At 37.6% G+C, this 17,312-nt stretch overlaps 2 protein-coding genes across 4 annotated transcripts; both read right to left on the bottom strand.

The window, feature by feature from the left end:
- Positions 1-40: 40 nt before the first annotated feature.
- jade1 (jade family PHD finger 1) lies at positions 41-8,425 on the bottom strand. 3 transcript variants are annotated; one of them, XM_043262823.1, is made up of 11 exons: positions 8,271-8,425; positions 6,519-6,602; positions 5,896-5,966; positions 5,641-5,798; positions 5,374-5,558; positions 5,084-5,295; positions 4,837-5,004; positions 4,634-4,750; positions 3,735-4,268; positions 2,630-2,747; positions 41-2,535 (listed from the first exon to the last, which is right to left on the bottom strand). In XM_043262823.1, exons 2-11 carry the CDS (start codon positions 6,565-6,567, stop codon positions 1,622-1,624), a joined length of 2,526 nt encoding a protein of 841 aa, XP_043118758.1. In that variant the 5' UTR covers positions 6,568-6,602; positions 8,271-8,425; the 3' UTR covers positions 41-1,621. The 3 variants fall into 3 exon arrangements, with proteins under 3 accessions (XP_043118758.1, XP_043118759.1, XP_043118760.1); XM_043262824.1 differs by having other exon boundaries at positions 8,267-8,403; XM_043262825.1 differs by lacking the exon at positions 8,271-8,425 and adding an exon at positions 7,372-8,141.
- Positions 8,426-9,154: 729 nt separating this feature from the next.
- Positions 9,155-16,772, bottom strand: asmt2 (acetylserotonin O-methyltransferase 2). Its single transcript, XM_043262699.1, has 9 exons — positions 16,417-16,772; positions 14,465-14,562; positions 13,242-13,416; positions 12,927-13,056; positions 12,647-12,715; positions 11,237-11,355; positions 10,951-11,088; positions 10,138-10,260; positions 9,155-10,058 (listed from the first exon to the last, which is right to left on the bottom strand). The coding sequence occupies exons 2-9, from the start codon at positions 14,543-14,545 to the stop codon at positions 9,847-9,849; spliced, it is 1,047 nt and encodes a 348-aa protein (XP_043118634.1). The 5' UTR covers positions 14,546-14,562; positions 16,417-16,772; the 3' UTR covers positions 9,155-9,846.
- Positions 16,773-17,312: the final 540 nt, after the last annotated feature.

Below are 17,312 nucleotides of genomic sequence, written 5' to 3'. Positions count from 1 at the left end.
CAAAAAAATATTAAGCAGCACAACAGTTTCGACACTGATAATAAATCAGCATATTAGAATAAAGGATCACGTGACACTTAAGCAATAACAAGAAACAATGTTGAAAATTCAGCTTTGTATCATAGTAATAAATTAGATTTTAAGATATATTACAATAGAAAAATGTTGTTAATCCCAAACCCTTAATGTAGGTCCAGATAAGATGTAGAATCTAATTGTACTATTGACAATACAATTCCTTCATTGTTGACTCCACTGTAATTCACATACAGTATACAAACAGAATCATTACAATGACAGCATAAAATGGGAACTAAACTGCTTTTTGTAATAACTCTGATTTCCAAACATGGTTTAATTGTAGGAGTCAAAGGAGTCTTGGGCGTTTAAAGCAATGCAGAAAACTTTTCCTCTCAAGCAATCCCGACATCTTCAGAAGTAACCTCAAGAAAATTTATTCACAATCTGCAACAAAACTAAAGTATTGCATAAGAATAAAAGAAAGAAGAAAAATACAGCAGCGCTTGATTATATAAACATGTAGAAACATTTTTTTTTTTGTGAACACGGTTATACCAAGCTCTCTGGCTAATGTTCTAGTGCAACATCTCAACAAAAACACTCAGGCACAAGATAAACTTTTTCTCTAGGAGATCAACTCACATTTTGCATGAGAAAAGACATTTACAGCTATAAAGAAAAGATGCAAGAAACACATACTTGAGTACTACTCCAAGGCAACCATGTCAAGAAGATCAGTCCTTTCAACGCAATAGTGTCTTTATTAGACCAATGATAGTGTCTTGTGTTATTGTTTAATATCAAGTGCAAAAGTTCAAAAGTAATGGATACTGGAAGTAAATGATTGTTAAAAGCCTTCCTGAACAGAGCTGCGAATGGCGTGCATCGTATGTGTCGTCATTTCATCCTACTGAGTGTGGAATTGTCTGTCTTGGATCTACAGAGTCCATCTATTGCTGAAGAATATGGTTAAGTGAAAGAGTTATTTTTCTGGAAAGGAATAACTTCGAGACAGAAGAGAGTACATATAAGGCATTGACCTGTTACACACTCAGTTTGTTTGAAAGAAAAACAAGACATGACGCTATAAATTAAGTACAAATATAAGCAGATTTTACCTGAGAAGAAAAGGGTGCCACAATGTAAGTATGGCACACGTCACATACACACAACATGATGGCCTTTGAAGTTAGCAGAATACTGAAAAATCTATTTAAAAGTCTTTTCTAAGTTTTGGACACTGGTTAGACTGCTGTGGTCAGATATTTTGAAGTGCTCAGTTAAGTGCAGTAATTCTGTGGGACTTAAGACAGCTGGGCTGTACTGGCTTGGTTTCACGCTGGTAAGTGCTCATAACATCTACAAATTGTGCCAGTTTTTTTTGTTTTTTTTTTTCTTCACCTGATCTTTAAAGTTTCATATTTTTCCCTCTTCATCAGCCAATTGCTTGGTCTCTCGAAACCTCTCCCATGTATGTTTTTAAAGTACGCTCAAAAAATAATTTCAGCAACAGCAGAAAATTACAGAATAGAAAAATAAATATGTTCACCTTTCACTGTAGAGCAAAATGAAAATGAGAAATATATTTTTTGGACACATTTCATGATGCAAGGACTCCGCGCTGGATCAAATCCGAACCGTAACGTCTAGTCATGGGGCTTCGAAGTCTTTGGGCGTGACACCTCTTGCCCTGTTCTGATTGGCTAAGATCAGACTCTTCCACTTGGTTTCGGTTCTCACTTCCTGTCCGCAACCGGGTCCTAATTTGTGGGGAGGAGGCGGGACTTGTATTAAAAGTTAAGGAAGAATTTTGGTCTGCCATGTCATTTCCATCCTGTCCATCTTTCCCTGTTGATGTTCTCTCACTCCGTTTAGGGATTCTGAAACTGCCCCAGTTTTTCAGATGCCGCCCATTTGGCACTATTTTTCCCTGATGTTGGCTTGCGTTTGTCTTCCTCAGCGATCCGTTATATGTGTTTGAGGCGGAGACACCAGAACCAGCAGTAGTTCTGCTGTGAGACAGCAGTAATCTGTCATCCATGTTGTCATGCTCAGTCTCGTTCTTCACCGTGTCCTCCACAGACTTCGAGTGTCTCAGTTTATCTTTTATAGACACCTGTTCCCACAGCTTGCTCCTCCTCCTCCTGTCCTCCAGGGGGCGCTCGCTTTCCTCATCTCTTCTGTGGGACTCTCCTCCCCTCAGCCCTCTCTCCGATCGCTTCGCTGTAGCTGATGCCGCCGTCTTACAAGCTCCAGAGCTCGAATCGACGACCCCAGAACTGGGCACGCTGTCCATGACTAGGCTTTCCAGTCTGGCCATCTTTGTAGGCTTGTCTGCTTCGATATGCTTTGAGACTCTATAAGAGTTACTCCCTTTTTCGTGATTTTGAACAGTAGTGCCCAGGGCGCTGTTCTGACCGCAGTGACCCTTCAGAGGCTGAGGGAATGTAGGTACAGGAGGTGGCGTCCGAAAGTAAAACATAGCCTCCTCTAAACGTCTAGTAGAAGATATACCTGAGCAGGACAGAATGCAGCAGTTAAAAAAAAAAAGTGAAAAACAGACTAGACGAATTAAATATTCATCAAGCGAGTGCAGTGTCATACTAACCAGCGACGCGTCCCTGCTCAAGCAGCCTGACATGGTGATGAAAGATCTGCTCCTGCACTCGGCACAAAGTTCGTTTAATTCTCTCCCGACGGCTGACCATGTACGTCAAATTACGCACCTGAACACACATATATGTAGGTGAGGCACACTAAATAAACAAACAAACCAAAAAATTCTGCCAACAATCCTGGACATTCGTTCACCTTGCTCCTAATACTTTCTAATCCTTCTTGACAATGAAAAACCAACGTGGCTTGATCTTGCATTACAAGCAAGCACAACTGAGCTTTTGTTCACCATATTTGATTTGGTCTATGCACGTACAATGTTAATATATAAACAAAGGCCTGCATAAATCAGTTTCATCATTTAAATCAATCGACTTGGTTTAAACCATTAGAACATATGGAAATATTAAAAAATATCTTAATTTATGTGCTAAAGATGAACAGGTTTAAAACCACGTCACGATTATTAATAAATAATCATTTTCGTTCTTGGGTAAACTAATCTTTTAAGGGTAGAGTCAGTTTCCAAACATGGAACACATGCTCTTATCAGCAGCGGCAATACAGCACATAATAATCTAGAGTCTTAACTACTCTGAAAAATGCCATCCATCCATTTGTCTAAAACGTTCTGTCTGCAGTAGGAAAAGTGCTCAGGTTACCCATTATTATTACCATAAAATAACATCCCTTCACTTCTGACATCTTTGCTTTTTTTTAAAAAGGGGTGTGTATTTTCTATTTTGGGGTTGGCCTAGCAACATATTTCATGGTCTAATGGTAAAGATACAGGTGTTGTAATGACTCTGACGTGACAAAGCAACACAGAAAATATGACAAATGTTAGTGATGACACTAAATGAAAACCTTTTTCACACAACACTGAAATGAAATAAAATGAACCATTAATAATGTCTGGACAAATCTCATCTTCAACCTCAGCCATAAAAACCCACACTGATCTGTGCGCGACTCACTGAATGTTTATTTGAAATCATGAAGAAAAGTCTAACAGTCCTGAGCTGTGATTGGCTGCTGTTTTCATTACAGTGGCAATGTGAGGTAATGTGGCTACAGAAGGGTTTTGAAAAACCTACCCTTTCTAGATCCTGTCGTAAATGTGTAAACAGACGGAGTCTACGCAAAAGCACTTCCTGTTCCCGCCGGGCAAGGCTGTCCTCTTCTTCTTTCTTCGGCATGATGAGCGGCTGGTTAAAATTCACCTTTCTTTTCAATTTCCAGTATTGGAACAGGAAGTCCACAGTTTCTAGGGGTAACTGCAGGTGTTCTGCAACTTCATCGGCAGCTACGAATCGATAGAACTCGTCCTCCAGCTGCTGGACTCGAAGCTTGCGCTCGCTGAGTCTGGTCTCTTCTGGGTTTTGTGCAAGTCTGGGCTGCGAGTTGGATGAGATGTCCACTCCCCTATTTCTCCTTCTCTCTTCACTGGTCTGGACCTTTACTGGCCTGTCATCATCTCCCTCTTCCTCATTCCAGTCCATGCCCGAGTGCTTGGGACAAAAAGACTTAAACTTGACTTCATCCGCCTCTGTGAGAATTGTGTTCATCTTCAGCCCACACTGCAGACCACAAGTCACGTGGAACGCCACACGGCAACTTTTGGCAGAACACTAGAGGGATTTAGAAAGAGTGGATGTCAGAATTAAAGCACAAAACATGGGGAAAATGTGACGTTTTTTTTCAGATTTTAAACAGCTTTTATAAGAATACTGATATAATCTCAACCTATGAGAATGTTCGTCATTTCAAACCTTTTTCAGAAATACTATTCTTTTTGCATGTGTCATCTTATATTAAAAAAAAAGACCTTTAACTTTAAATTGCTCATGCCATCAGTTAATAATATATTTTACTTTCCAGAGTAAATTGAGAAGAAATTGAGAGAAAATATTCAAGTTTAAGATGCACTTTGGAGATTTTTAAATATCTGTGTAAATAGCATAATAAAACAATGATAAATATCAGCGCTGTGTACCTGAATACAAGCTCCGGTTTTCTCTTTACACAGGCAGCATATTAGAGCCCATCTGTTGCTGGGTATATGAGACACATTAGTGATAGGCTCCATCTTCTCAGGGTTTCCAATGCTTACCTACAGATGAAGAGCACACAACAAAGCTTACACGCCACTCTAAACAAAATCACTTTATAAGTCTTAGTTTGTGCATGCATACTTACTTCTGGTATCCAGAGGGCACAGCTGACGTGGACCCACTTGGTGCCACTTCGAGTGGGTTTCATAGCCCCACCTTTTTTAGGACACAGATGGCATTTGGGAAAGATGCCCAGCGCACAGGTACGACAAAGCCAGCTGCCCTCAGGAACCTTCAGTATACCGTAACACGCCTGTGGGGAGGTACATTGTGATATAATTCGTACGCTCTCACACATGCATTCAGAGACTTACAAACACACAAAAACACACCTGATGCACACAAATGTTGCACTTGTCACAGAACACCATTTCATTGCCGTCCTCGCCGTCAGGGGACTGACAGACGTCGCACACCACGTCCTCATCGTACTCGATGCCAAGCCCCTCCTCGGTTTCCATGGCGTGGCTCATGTTGTCATAGCAACGGCGCTCAAACTCCTCCATTACCCTCTCCATCGTCAGCTCATCCAGAAGTTGCATGCCTAAAAGCAAATCAGTTAGCATCATGTAACATTTGCTTCAACAGTGTATAGCGGGTAAAACGAAAACTCCACACTCACCCATCTTGCTGAACTCCTCGTTGGTGATCTGCAGCCAAGCCACGTCCTCCTCGTTCAGGTCATAACGACACATGCCATCAGCCAGCGTCTGAATACCCACGTACCCCAGCATCGATGACTCAGATGAGCGAATCAGCTTTTTCGGCCTCATGAACAGAGGAGTGGGGCATTTCTCAGCTACAGTGCTACAGAAAAAAGCGAAAAAGAGGAATGAAGCAAGTGCTACCATTAAATAAGAATAATGTGACAGGTAAAAACGCCTCGTACCGCACTGTACACTGTGGTATGGAGTTGGGACTAACAGGGACTTGAACCCCTTTCTCCCACTCCTGCCGCCAGGGATCGGCCAGCTCGTAATAATCCTCTGGATTCAGCTGGTATGAATCATGCAGCTTCATAGCAGTAATCAGGTCTGTCCTGAAGACCTGGAGTCGACAGAAAGACCATCAGAATATGCAAAAAAAAAAAAAAAAAAAAAAAAAAATTGTAACAAATATCTACAATGCTCCCATCTTTGTGTACCTCTGAGGGTCTTTTTCCACTCTGTTTCCTGTGCTTGGAGTTGGAGTGCTGAGACCAGGACGTGGAGTTACCTCAAAGAGACAGAAACACATGCATGTAATGTCTTGTGGTGAACATTCTGACAAAGAGGGATAATTTATGCTTTTAGCAGCAACAGCAGTCATATTAGTTTGAAAAGAATATGGCAGTTTTAATTTTGCATAAGGAGAGGGCTTGCTTTGCCGCTGTAACTAAAAGGATGAAAATGAAAAGCAGCATAACGGGAATTGGGAATGTTTTTTTTCATGTGAGTGAAATGACATCTAGAATGAAAAATAAAAATAAGTTTTACTGTGTAAAGTTTTTCAAATACTGTCATCTCACGGGAGTGGCAGATTATTGTAAAGCCTCTGCACACAGCATCAGAAAAAGTATGTTGTTTTTGATTAAAGATTACAAGGGCATGTGAATAAAAATAATGATGTGGAGGGATAATTTAGAATAAACATTGCAATAGTCCAAAATTTTGAACTGTCCATTTTCATTTCATAGTCACTTTAAGAACATGCAAGTTCAGTATCACCAGAAGGGCACTGTGACTCGAGGCAAGTTGGTACTAGAAAATAAAGCGTCTGTGTACTTACTTCCATTATCCGAGTCCTCGCTGGTGCTCGGAGCACGGCTTCGCTTCATCGTCAGCTGCCGTGGCCTTCAAGTGATGCAGAAATCTGCAGAGGTTGATCAAACATTAGCAGAGCATTCTTGAAAACTGATCCTGCGCTTTCAGGCAGCCAGCCACAACTTGACAGACACTTTACAAGCCTACTTAAACTTAACGGCTATGTTAAGATACTTAACATATGTTAAACTTTATATAATTATATTCGAGCGATCAATTTATAAGTAATTCGTACGCCGATTCTTCCAAAAAGTGGGGCTGGTAAGCCGCTGATGTTTGGTTGAGAAAAGCAACGTAACAACGCTGCAACCAATCCCGTGGGTTTGAGGGCGGGCCTATGCGTTGAACCGACCAATGGCAGACTGAAATGTTCGCGAAACGTACAAACGTCCCCTTTAAGCATGTTATTTTGCTCTATATACTAAATACGTGCCATATATACATACAATTAATATTCAGTACAATTATACACAATTAAAATTAGATTTTATCCAATCCGTTGTGTTGCAAAATAGCAAACTGTCACATTTCTGAGCAATGCACACATGCTTAAATTCATAATTGTCAATTTTTTAATGAACTCTGCACTTTTAAGCTTTATTTAACGCTTCTGATCACATATCGAATATATAGGATATATTAATATATATTAAGGACCAACAGAAATATAATCCACACGAATTTGTATTTCTTAAATCGTGTTTTTATTAGTATCTAAGCAGAGCAAACCAAACCGATCTGCCACACTTATTGCGTTTAACTAAAACCATAAAGTAAAGAAACATTTCAATACACAACATTACAAAAAACAAACAAACCAATAATTCTGCCCAAACACAACGGGTATCACTGCGTGTAAACAGCAGCTCACGCAGCGCAAATGCTCCATGTGACGCGACTGACAGACCACGCCCCTTGACGTCACATAGCTGTCCATTTCGATGCCACTTCGAAATTGACAACAAAACTATTTTTTTTTTCACCCATAGAATTTAACTCAATTTCAGTGTTTAAACAAAACCCTCCGCCGCACTCTCGTATATTTAAACGACAACTTTTAGCACCAAAAACATTATGGCACTACATTCGTCGACCAGAAAACAAAGTGTTATCGCACATACACACTGCAGATGCAACTTCTAACGCAACACACAAATAAAAAAAAGTTTAATATTTTCCATCGTTATTTCCCCACCATCATGGTAGAGATGAATCCGGACCAACCCAGACCGTGGCACGGGGACATTTTTCTACAACCCCTGTGAACCATAACTGAAATTCATACATACGTTAAACGACAAAACACGGGCATGCGTTTGATGCCGTTTGCTGGTTCAACACCAAAACTTTTAGGGAAAATAAGATAAGCCGCACAGTCAGGCCAGGACGCGCGCGTCTAACTTGCGACATGACGCTTGGACATACACATGCGCGCGCACGGCCAGCAGCTACGCGATTGAAAGTAACTACCAAATATCACAGCAAAGCACACCACGAGCTTACAGAAACGACCACAGAGGCCAAACGCGCGTAAACATTGATTTAGGGCAGCGTCTGCCGCTGCTCAACTTAATCTTTTGGCGCCATTTTAATGACGCGCTACATTTGCACAGGACCATCTGCATGAAGAGCTCGCGGAAATCCAGGAAAACAGTTGTACCCTCCTGCCCGTTAAACATGTATGCTAGAGCACAGCAAGAAAATGTAGCGTACCTACATTAAAAGGTCTTGCTGATCTTGCGCTGGCGTTTCTATGTGGCGCTTGCTCAGAGTTTGAGTCCTCTCCTCTCCTCCACCCCACACACACACACAAACACATGCAGGTTACGTGTGCGCTGCTGTACCCCGCGTCCGCCTGCAGGGGGACCCGACGCCCACCCGCAAACACAGAATTAGCCTCATGACTTCCATTTCGGCTGTTTCGTAATATCCACATCTGTTTTGGAGATGATGACAGGGTTTTTTTCCAGGTTTAAACGCACTCATTATTTAGTATCATGAATCAATTGGAAACGTCTGTAAAAAAAAAACAATCCGAAGATTGTTTATGTCATCGCTACTAATCAGAAGTAGTTTCAAATGTGTGACAGTGGACTAGAAAACCGGTCATAAGGGTATTTTTTTTTTTATTGAGATGTATACATTTATATAAAGCTGAATAAATACGTTTTGGATAGGACAATATTTGGCCGGGATACAACAATTTGAAAACTGAGGGTGCAAAAATAAATAGTGAGAAAATATAGAGAATATATTTTGTCCAAATTAAGTCCTTAGCAATGAATATTACTACTCAAAAAGTACGTTTTGATATATTTAGGAAATTTACAAAATATCTTCGTGGGACATGATCTTCACTTAATGTCCTAAACATTTTTGGAATAAAAGAAAAAACGATCATTTTGACCAATACAGTGTATTGTTGGCTATTGCTGCGAACAGTTTTGGAAATAAACCCCTGCTACTTGTGACTGGTTTTTCTGGTTTCCAGAGTCACGTTTAATATTTTGAACATATGTCCAGTAAATGAACCATTTGGGAAAAGTACTTTATATAAAAGCTGCAAATCACATATGATACAACACAATACACAAAAAGTGCTTAGGTCATTGGTTCCTTTTATTATTTTTTTCTCAGTGGACAAGTATGAATGTGAGGCACAAGGTCAATGGCGGTGCAAGGTTTTCACTGGAAAAAATACACAATACATAAAAAAAAAAAATCAAAATGCAATCCTTTTTTGATGTAGAAGGTTGGTAAATCATATAAAAACTAGCCTATATGACACAAAATCATGTTGCTAAAATTAAATTGCATGAGGCCAGGAATTTAGACAAACTTTCTTTAGTTAAAAATCCATTATTGTTGTTTAATTATTATTATTATTATTTTATTTTTTACTGTGTTAGTTATAATAACCACTAGGGGTCACACTTAACCACGTGTCAACATTACAGTGCATGGATACACAAAACAGGATAAAGGGAGGAGTTTATTTTGACACATTACTGGCCAATCCAAACCAGCTCCCCATCCCACCCCTTCTCAGACTACATCTGGTAGGCCTCAGGAGTCAAGTTCACAAATAACTACATCTAAATGGTACTAAAACTGTCTTTTGAAGGAATCATAGGGATCCTTTTGTGCTCACTCTGTTGGAAAAAAAATGACAAAACAAGCCAAGGTGGAAGAACAGATGCCTGACTTGTGCATGAACATGATTAATGACGTGTCTGCAGATAAGGCAGAAGGGGTCCGATTACTGACGAAGCTTACAATACACTTGTGCATTTTCATTTGAGAGCCAAAATAGCATCGTATGATTTTCCGGTCCGACAAACTTGCACGTCTCTGAATCCTGCTTCGGTGAGCAGGCGTGTATAATGAGAGGGTGGATGCTCCTTCCCTTCTGTCTGGACCAGCATATTCAGAGAAAACATCTGAACCATAGTTGGACCCCGGCGATTCTCAAATAACAGTGCCTCTGCGATCAGAACGCCTCCACCTAGACAGAGATGGTTAATGAGTCGAAATCTGTCATTTTAGGGCCACTTGTTAATATTATTCACCACATCTTTCCTCACCTGGATGACATGCTTTATGAATCTTCTTCAGTAGTTTGATATTTTTGTCCTCCTTCCAGTCATGAATGATCCTGGCCAGAATGTATAAATCTGCAGGAGGGATTTCTTCTTCAAAAAAGTCCCCTACAAATATGAGAAAGATTAATATAGATGAGAAATACCATACTAGAGTTCTGAATTTGTAATATTCTTTTTTATCTTATTTAGGTTTAGGTTAGGTTTTCCACATCATCAACCCTGCCGTTGAAAAGTTTGTGTGTGTGTATATATATATATACACACACACACACACACACACACACACACACACACACACACACACACATATATATATATATATATATATATATACTAATATATATAAGGCTGCATTTATTTGATAATAAAAAAATACAGTAAAACAATGATATTTTGAACAGTGATATTTTTTTAACTTATGATTTAAGATTTCCATTTGAACACATGAATAATGTTTTAGTAACCATTACTGCAATCTTTATTGTATGAATTATAACTGAGTTGTAAATAAACATAAATGTTATACATAAAAATCGATTGTAAAAATGTATATGTATTTAAATGTCACTTTTAAACTTACTAAGCATCTGAATGATAATGTTAGTTTTTATTGTTTTGTTTTTTTTTTGTACTATGGTTTAACAAATGCCTAGTTAACATTATACATCTCAACACAACAAGCTGTACTGTGGTCTGGGCAGCCATTAGACTGTCTGTTGTTTTTGACAAGTTCAGAAGGACAGAGAATCAGTCAAATGCGAACCATCATCAATGTTACAATGCGTCATTACGCACCCTCTTGGAAACAGATGGTGTCATCTTGCTGGGCGAAATGCCGCTGAGCAGTCTGGACCACAGCCGGGAGATCCAGAACGGTGACAGTGGAGGAAGGATACTCTTTAGCCAATTCTCGTGCTAATGCACCAGAGCAGCCTGCAAAGCATCTCAAAAAAACATCACTTGCAAATCTACTACTTCTTGCATATTTCATAAAAAAAAAAAGTACAATTGTAAGACTTTTATTTTTAGCTCAAATAACTGTCATAAATAAGCAAAGAGTCACAACAACATTCATACTCACCTCCCAGATCTACGACAGTCTTGAAGCTGGAAAGATCGAATGCTGTCACTATGTCATGACCGTCAATGACCCACGTAGAGTTCATCAGACCCATGAACTTCAGCATCTCCTCTTCTGACCTGAAACAAAACATCGGAACCAATGTCAGATAAATTTGAGTTTGACCGAATTGTATGTGTCTTTACTGCATAAAAGCATTCATTTCTTCACTATAAAAATCAGTAAATCAATACAAAAGTTTTGATCACTGATATCTGTGACTGAGTAGAATTTTTTTGTACTAAAACTACATTCTAGGGCTGCATGATTATGACAAAAATAATTGTTGATTATTTGCTTGAAACTGTAATAGCATTTATTAATTATGATTAACCCACATAACCTACCATTGTTTTAAGGAACTACATGCCATATATTTATATGAAAGTAAGCAAGCTGAAATTGTTTAAACAGAAAAACTTTCTGTACTATCAAAAATCAAATGGCAGCTATATTTTTTCTTCTTCTTTAATATAAATTCTGCATGGTATAATAATGTTAAAATTGAAGCAATAATTAAAAAAAAAAAAAAAAAAAAAAAAAAAAAAATCTAAAGATAACCTGAACAAAGACTTTTTTGAGCGATTGAACGATAATTGTGGAATGCATAATTGTAATTACGCATAGAAATTCAATTAATTGTGCAGCCATACAGTACATACATTTCTTTTATCCAGGAAAAACCCACTGGTATAAATGCATTATAAATATCACCAGCACAGATTTTTGATAAAAAAATCTACATATGGATCTTTTCCTCATGGATATAGATGAAAGTTAGGATAAAACATACTGACAACTAATAACATATCAAATAACTTCAGACTGAAGCACAATCTTAAAAACTAAAATAGATGATTCTCCACATAATCCCAAGCATGCAAATTACTAGAGCGTGAGATGTGTTTGTTCACACACACACACACACACACACACACACACACACACACACACACACACACACACACACTCTCTCATCATCATCATCATCATCACAAAAAGCCCAATGATTCCAAAACATACATACAATAATAGCACAAGTAATTCTTTCACATATACACATAATAGTCAGCTCGTATATTGCACACACGCACACACACACACACACACACACACACACACACACACACACACACACACACACACACACACACACACACTACCCCTCCAGACGTGGGAACAACCTGTCATAAAGCCTCAAATCTGTATTAGTTTAAAGTCCATGACCTAGAATTACACTGCACCAGAAGCTAAGTGCTTAAGACTGCATCACTGGAGTCAAAGAAAGGACTTTAAATCTAGTGACGTCTAGGGACTACAATCACATTCACCCAAACAGTGCTAATATTATATAAAAGCGCTCACACAAACCTGTATATGGCAGAGAAGATCTCTTCAGATGGGAGGCCAAACGTTTTCTCATTCTGGTTCTTTCCTTCCCTGAAAGGTTTTCAGATATTTTGATTATACCATTTTTATTACTCAATAAATCATATTATTTCTTAACTGTTTAGCTTTAGGAAGGTTCGGTCGGGCTTTTCTTTTTCAATGATCACAAATCCTGATGTATCTATAAATCACCACAACGAAACAGAAAAAGGGATTTAAAATAGCCACAGGACCAATGGATGATAAAAACCACGATGCCTACCTCACAGCGTCTACCACATTGTTCCAGAGTGGGTAGATTGTCTGAGAGTAATAAATGATCAAATCATGTAGAGATTTGGGGCTGGATTTGGCCAGGTATTGATTCGCTACATCTGTGCTGCTATAAAAAGCTGTGAGAGAAGACAAGAGGTAAGGTTTGGAGACTTGGTAAATATTTAAATCATAATCCAGACAGCAAGAGATGGATGTTTTTATGAACAAACAGATATTTAACATTTATGGCCTTTACATAATAGATCAATCAAGATAACTTCCAGCTATTTGTGGAGGAATATGAAACAGATCAGCAGCTCACCTGTTCCCTGAACCACTTCCACATCCACAATCTCAATGGCCACCAGAACATCCAGCAAGCGCTCTATACCATCTTCACTGGTGCCAAGCTTCTGTGCCACTTCAACCGAACTTATGGGCTTCTGGGATTGAAGGAGGAGGTCAAACACCCCTAACTCACAAGCTGAAAATATTGCCTGGAGTAGAGAAGGGATTCAGGATATTTAAAAAAAATATGTTATTTATTTGTTTTTATGTGTAAATGCACTTAATGCAGTTTAATAAATATGCTTGCTTTTCTACCTGAAGCCATTTTCACAGAAATAGTGCAATTTTCCCTTTTCCCTTCCTTATTTCAGTTAGACAACAAGACAGAATTTAGTTTGCTGATACTTTGACTAATTATGATATTCACAGTATGATTTCTGGACTAACACTACAGGTGCTATATTTCTCCAGGAGAAACCTAAAAAAAATTTAATATTGTGTAATATTATTACAGTTTTATGATTTGATTTGGTGTTCAATCGTCAATTGCATTATAAATAATATCTAATACTGCTTAATATTTTTTGTGGAAATAGTGATACAAAGACTTAAATTAAAAAGAACAGTATTTTATTAAAACAAAAAACTTTTTTTTTTTTTTTTTTTTTTTACATTCACTCTATTTCTCCAGGAGAAACCCAAAGTAATCATGATTTTAGAATTGATAATAATGTGCAAGTATACTGAAAAGGTATAAAGGAATGTAATATTTCAGGTGATATGACCATTTCTTATATTTTGCTTACATTAATTATTATTATTACTCTGATTCATAGTAAACTGGCTGTGAAATAATTATTGTGAATCCTATTCTATTCTATTATCTAATTCAGTTGATGCAAAATCCTTTCTGGGTTTTGTGAGATAACCAAAGTCCTGAGTCATCTCAGTGTTTTACTCAGTGGCTTTTAATAAGTTATAGGCCTGTCCTGCTAGAGGCGAAATCAGCTCTGGTGGCCTCAGAGGTAAAAAAAGACACAACGGGGGACATGCCACAAATAATAGATGTTCTCACATAAAACATTTACTCGTAATCCAACAATAAATATTAAAATATTAAAACGCTCTGCTAAAGATGCCTTAGGTGATGCCACATCACAAAGTAAGTATTATCACAGATAGTTTATGTCAGTTGACCGATTTATATAATTATGCTCTCATTTTTGATAAAAACTTCCTTAGAGATTCCTCACACACCTTAGAGATTCTGAATCCATTGAAATATTCCAAAAGCTTAAAAGGATAGTCCAGTTCACTCTGGGATAAATGCTCAGCCATGATGACAAACGTCCCTCCTGTAAAAGTCATATAATGCAACTTTCAACCACTTGACAAGTAAACGTGAAATATCAAAGTAGATGGTGTATGAAGATACCACAAAAAAATACTTGATATTACACTTTAACCATTTACCCTGTGCCAGAGGTGTAAAAAACTTGAGTAATTTTACTTGATTACTGTACTAAAATATTATTTTATTTTTATTATAGTATTTATTTTTGCTTTATTCAAGTACAATTTTAACTAACTACTTGTACTTTCACTTGATTACATTTCTGAAGAAAAAGCACTTTTTATTCCTTACAACTTAAAAAGTAAATCACATTTGTATTTTATCTTATGTGCATTAAATATGGTAAACGTGAGTGCTTGATGCGGGAACCAATGATCATTGTTTTCACACATCAAGCACACGCATATTTCTACTTCAGTTATGACCTTCATCAGACAAATATCTGGGTTCGATAGTTCACCTTCAAATTAAATATGACTTATTATTCTTTCTGTTTTAATAGAGCCGTGAGCTGTTTAATATATTGGCTGAATACACAAAATTGAATGCAAATACATTCAGTGATGAAAATGTAAATATAATTCATATTTTTGTGGGAATTATTCTGTTAGCAAATCTCCAAAAAGTGTTTAAATTAACATTGTATCTTTGCTTTATTGTATTTCATGTTTAGTGATGTTCCCAGCAGGGAGTGGATAAGTTGTTTTAATTATCTATTAATTAATTATCGTTTTAAACTGAGGTGGAAAACATAAAAAAAAAAGTGGCCTTTCAAAATAATGTTAATTCTATGACTCTCCTCCTTAATTCAGCCCATTCTTGCATCCTGTTTGGAATATGTTTCTAACCTCTGCATCACATTCCCATTAAAAGTGATCGTTCACCCAAAAATGTATGACTTTCTTTCTTCAAATGAACATAAGCAAAAATCTTTAGTCCATATAAACCAAGGGGACATGACCACTACAGAAACCACAAAGTCAACATGACAGTCAAGTTCAGAATAAAAGTATCTGTAATCTTCTTACATACGCATATTGTTTCATTTAAGAAGACACTGATTTATTAACCGGGGTTATATGACTTACTGTCACATTCACTTTGTATAGTTTCTGAAGTGTCATTTTTGGATGTCCCATACATATACAAAGAGAGATTCATATTAAGTAATGTAATTGTTATTGCTGCACTAGATATATGTGTTTGCCCCATGTGACAATACATTTAGTTTAATTTTCTCTCTTTAACCAAACCTCTTTATGTCTGTCAGGGGAAAAAAAGTACTTCTACTTTTTTAATATTTGAGTACAATTTAAAGTCGCACTTTTACTCAAGTATGTTTTTGACCAGATACTTTTACTTTCGCTTGAGTAAAATCTTTGCCATGTGCAGTACCTTTTCAAAGAAAAAAATCATAAAGGCATACACAAACAATGCTATAAAACATCTTAGGTTCTGTTTTGCACTCTTTGCTTCAACAATATTAATGCATTTCCAAATATTGTCGATCGAAAACACATAAAGGCTACTAAGAACATTAAAACATGTCTGCAGTTTATAGTTACATTACCAGCCTGTATTTATTTCCCCCTTTTAAACGAGATTCATCTGAATCTGTGGTCTTCACACTTTCATACAGCCGGTTACAGTGAAAGACTGCATTGTACAACCAAACACAAAATCTCTTACGACGAGAACATGTACAGATGATGATGCATTGACCACAGTGCTGTGAAAACAACCGCTAGCAGATATTTTGCATAAAGCTGCAAGATATCGACATATGCAGAGCCAAAACCTGCTTGCACAACTCCGTGCTCAAGCCCTGTAACGTTTATAAGAAAACCAAACTTACCCAACAAAAACTGCCGGTTTGATACGCAATTCTGTTCTGGACAATTCTACTCCAAATTCCGCTCTATTCTAACAGTTATCTCACGCAAAATAAAGCACCGGTCACGAAATTACATGCGAAAGAATCACACCGTGTCCATGTTCTTTCACGACGTCCGATTTCTGAACACAGTTCAAAGTTTGAAAGATTCATTCACGACTGAATCGGTCAGAGGGGCTTTGGAATGAAAACGAAAACACGCATAAGATACACAAGTGTCTATACATAGCTGTACGGGAACGTTTTGTGTGTATTTACGAGGACGTACGACGACACGCCGAACAGCAGATGTGTGTCACGAACGACGTTATGACGTAAAAGAATCGCTGGAGTTTTGACCGGACAGAACAAACTGTTGGAAAGAACCGATTCATAGAATCGAATCAAACATCCCATCATTGGTGCATACCTGTTTGAGGACCATTAGGGTTTCAGTGACATCTGGCGGTTAATGCCAAACGATTTCAAAATACTGTTAGTGTTTTGTAATATTGGTTTAATAAACAAAATAAAGAGCCCTTTCAGAAAGTAAATAGTTCCAGTGAGAAGACAGTACTACTATAGCATTAGCAACAGCTACCAGAAATATGAGACTGTTCACAGCAAAGTCTGATGTACCCTCTTATTTAAATAAAAAACATAACAGACATATTCAAGATACAAAGTGCTAAATCTTGATAAAAGTGCAAAATTTAATGTTAACATACCAGGTGGGCTAAATTAGACACATCTGTGGATGATTTTTGTACGTTTCAACTGCTGCACATTTTGTGGATTATATTTTATAATCTATTTATTTGGAATTATGCAACAAAACTCAATCCTCAATCTGTTTTGCGAAACTAGATGTCACAACT

Source organism: Puntigrus tetrazona, chromosome 17, assembly GCF_018831695.1.
Source record: "Puntigrus tetrazona isolate hp1 chromosome 17, ASM1883169v1, whole genome shotgun sequence".
In the NCBI taxonomy this organism is placed as follows: Eukaryota; Metazoa; Chordata; class Actinopteri; order Cypriniformes; family Cyprinidae; genus Puntigrus; species Puntigrus tetrazona.
Note: the sequence above shows the minus strand (reverse complement) of the source record. Positions and strands in the feature narration are given on the sequence as shown.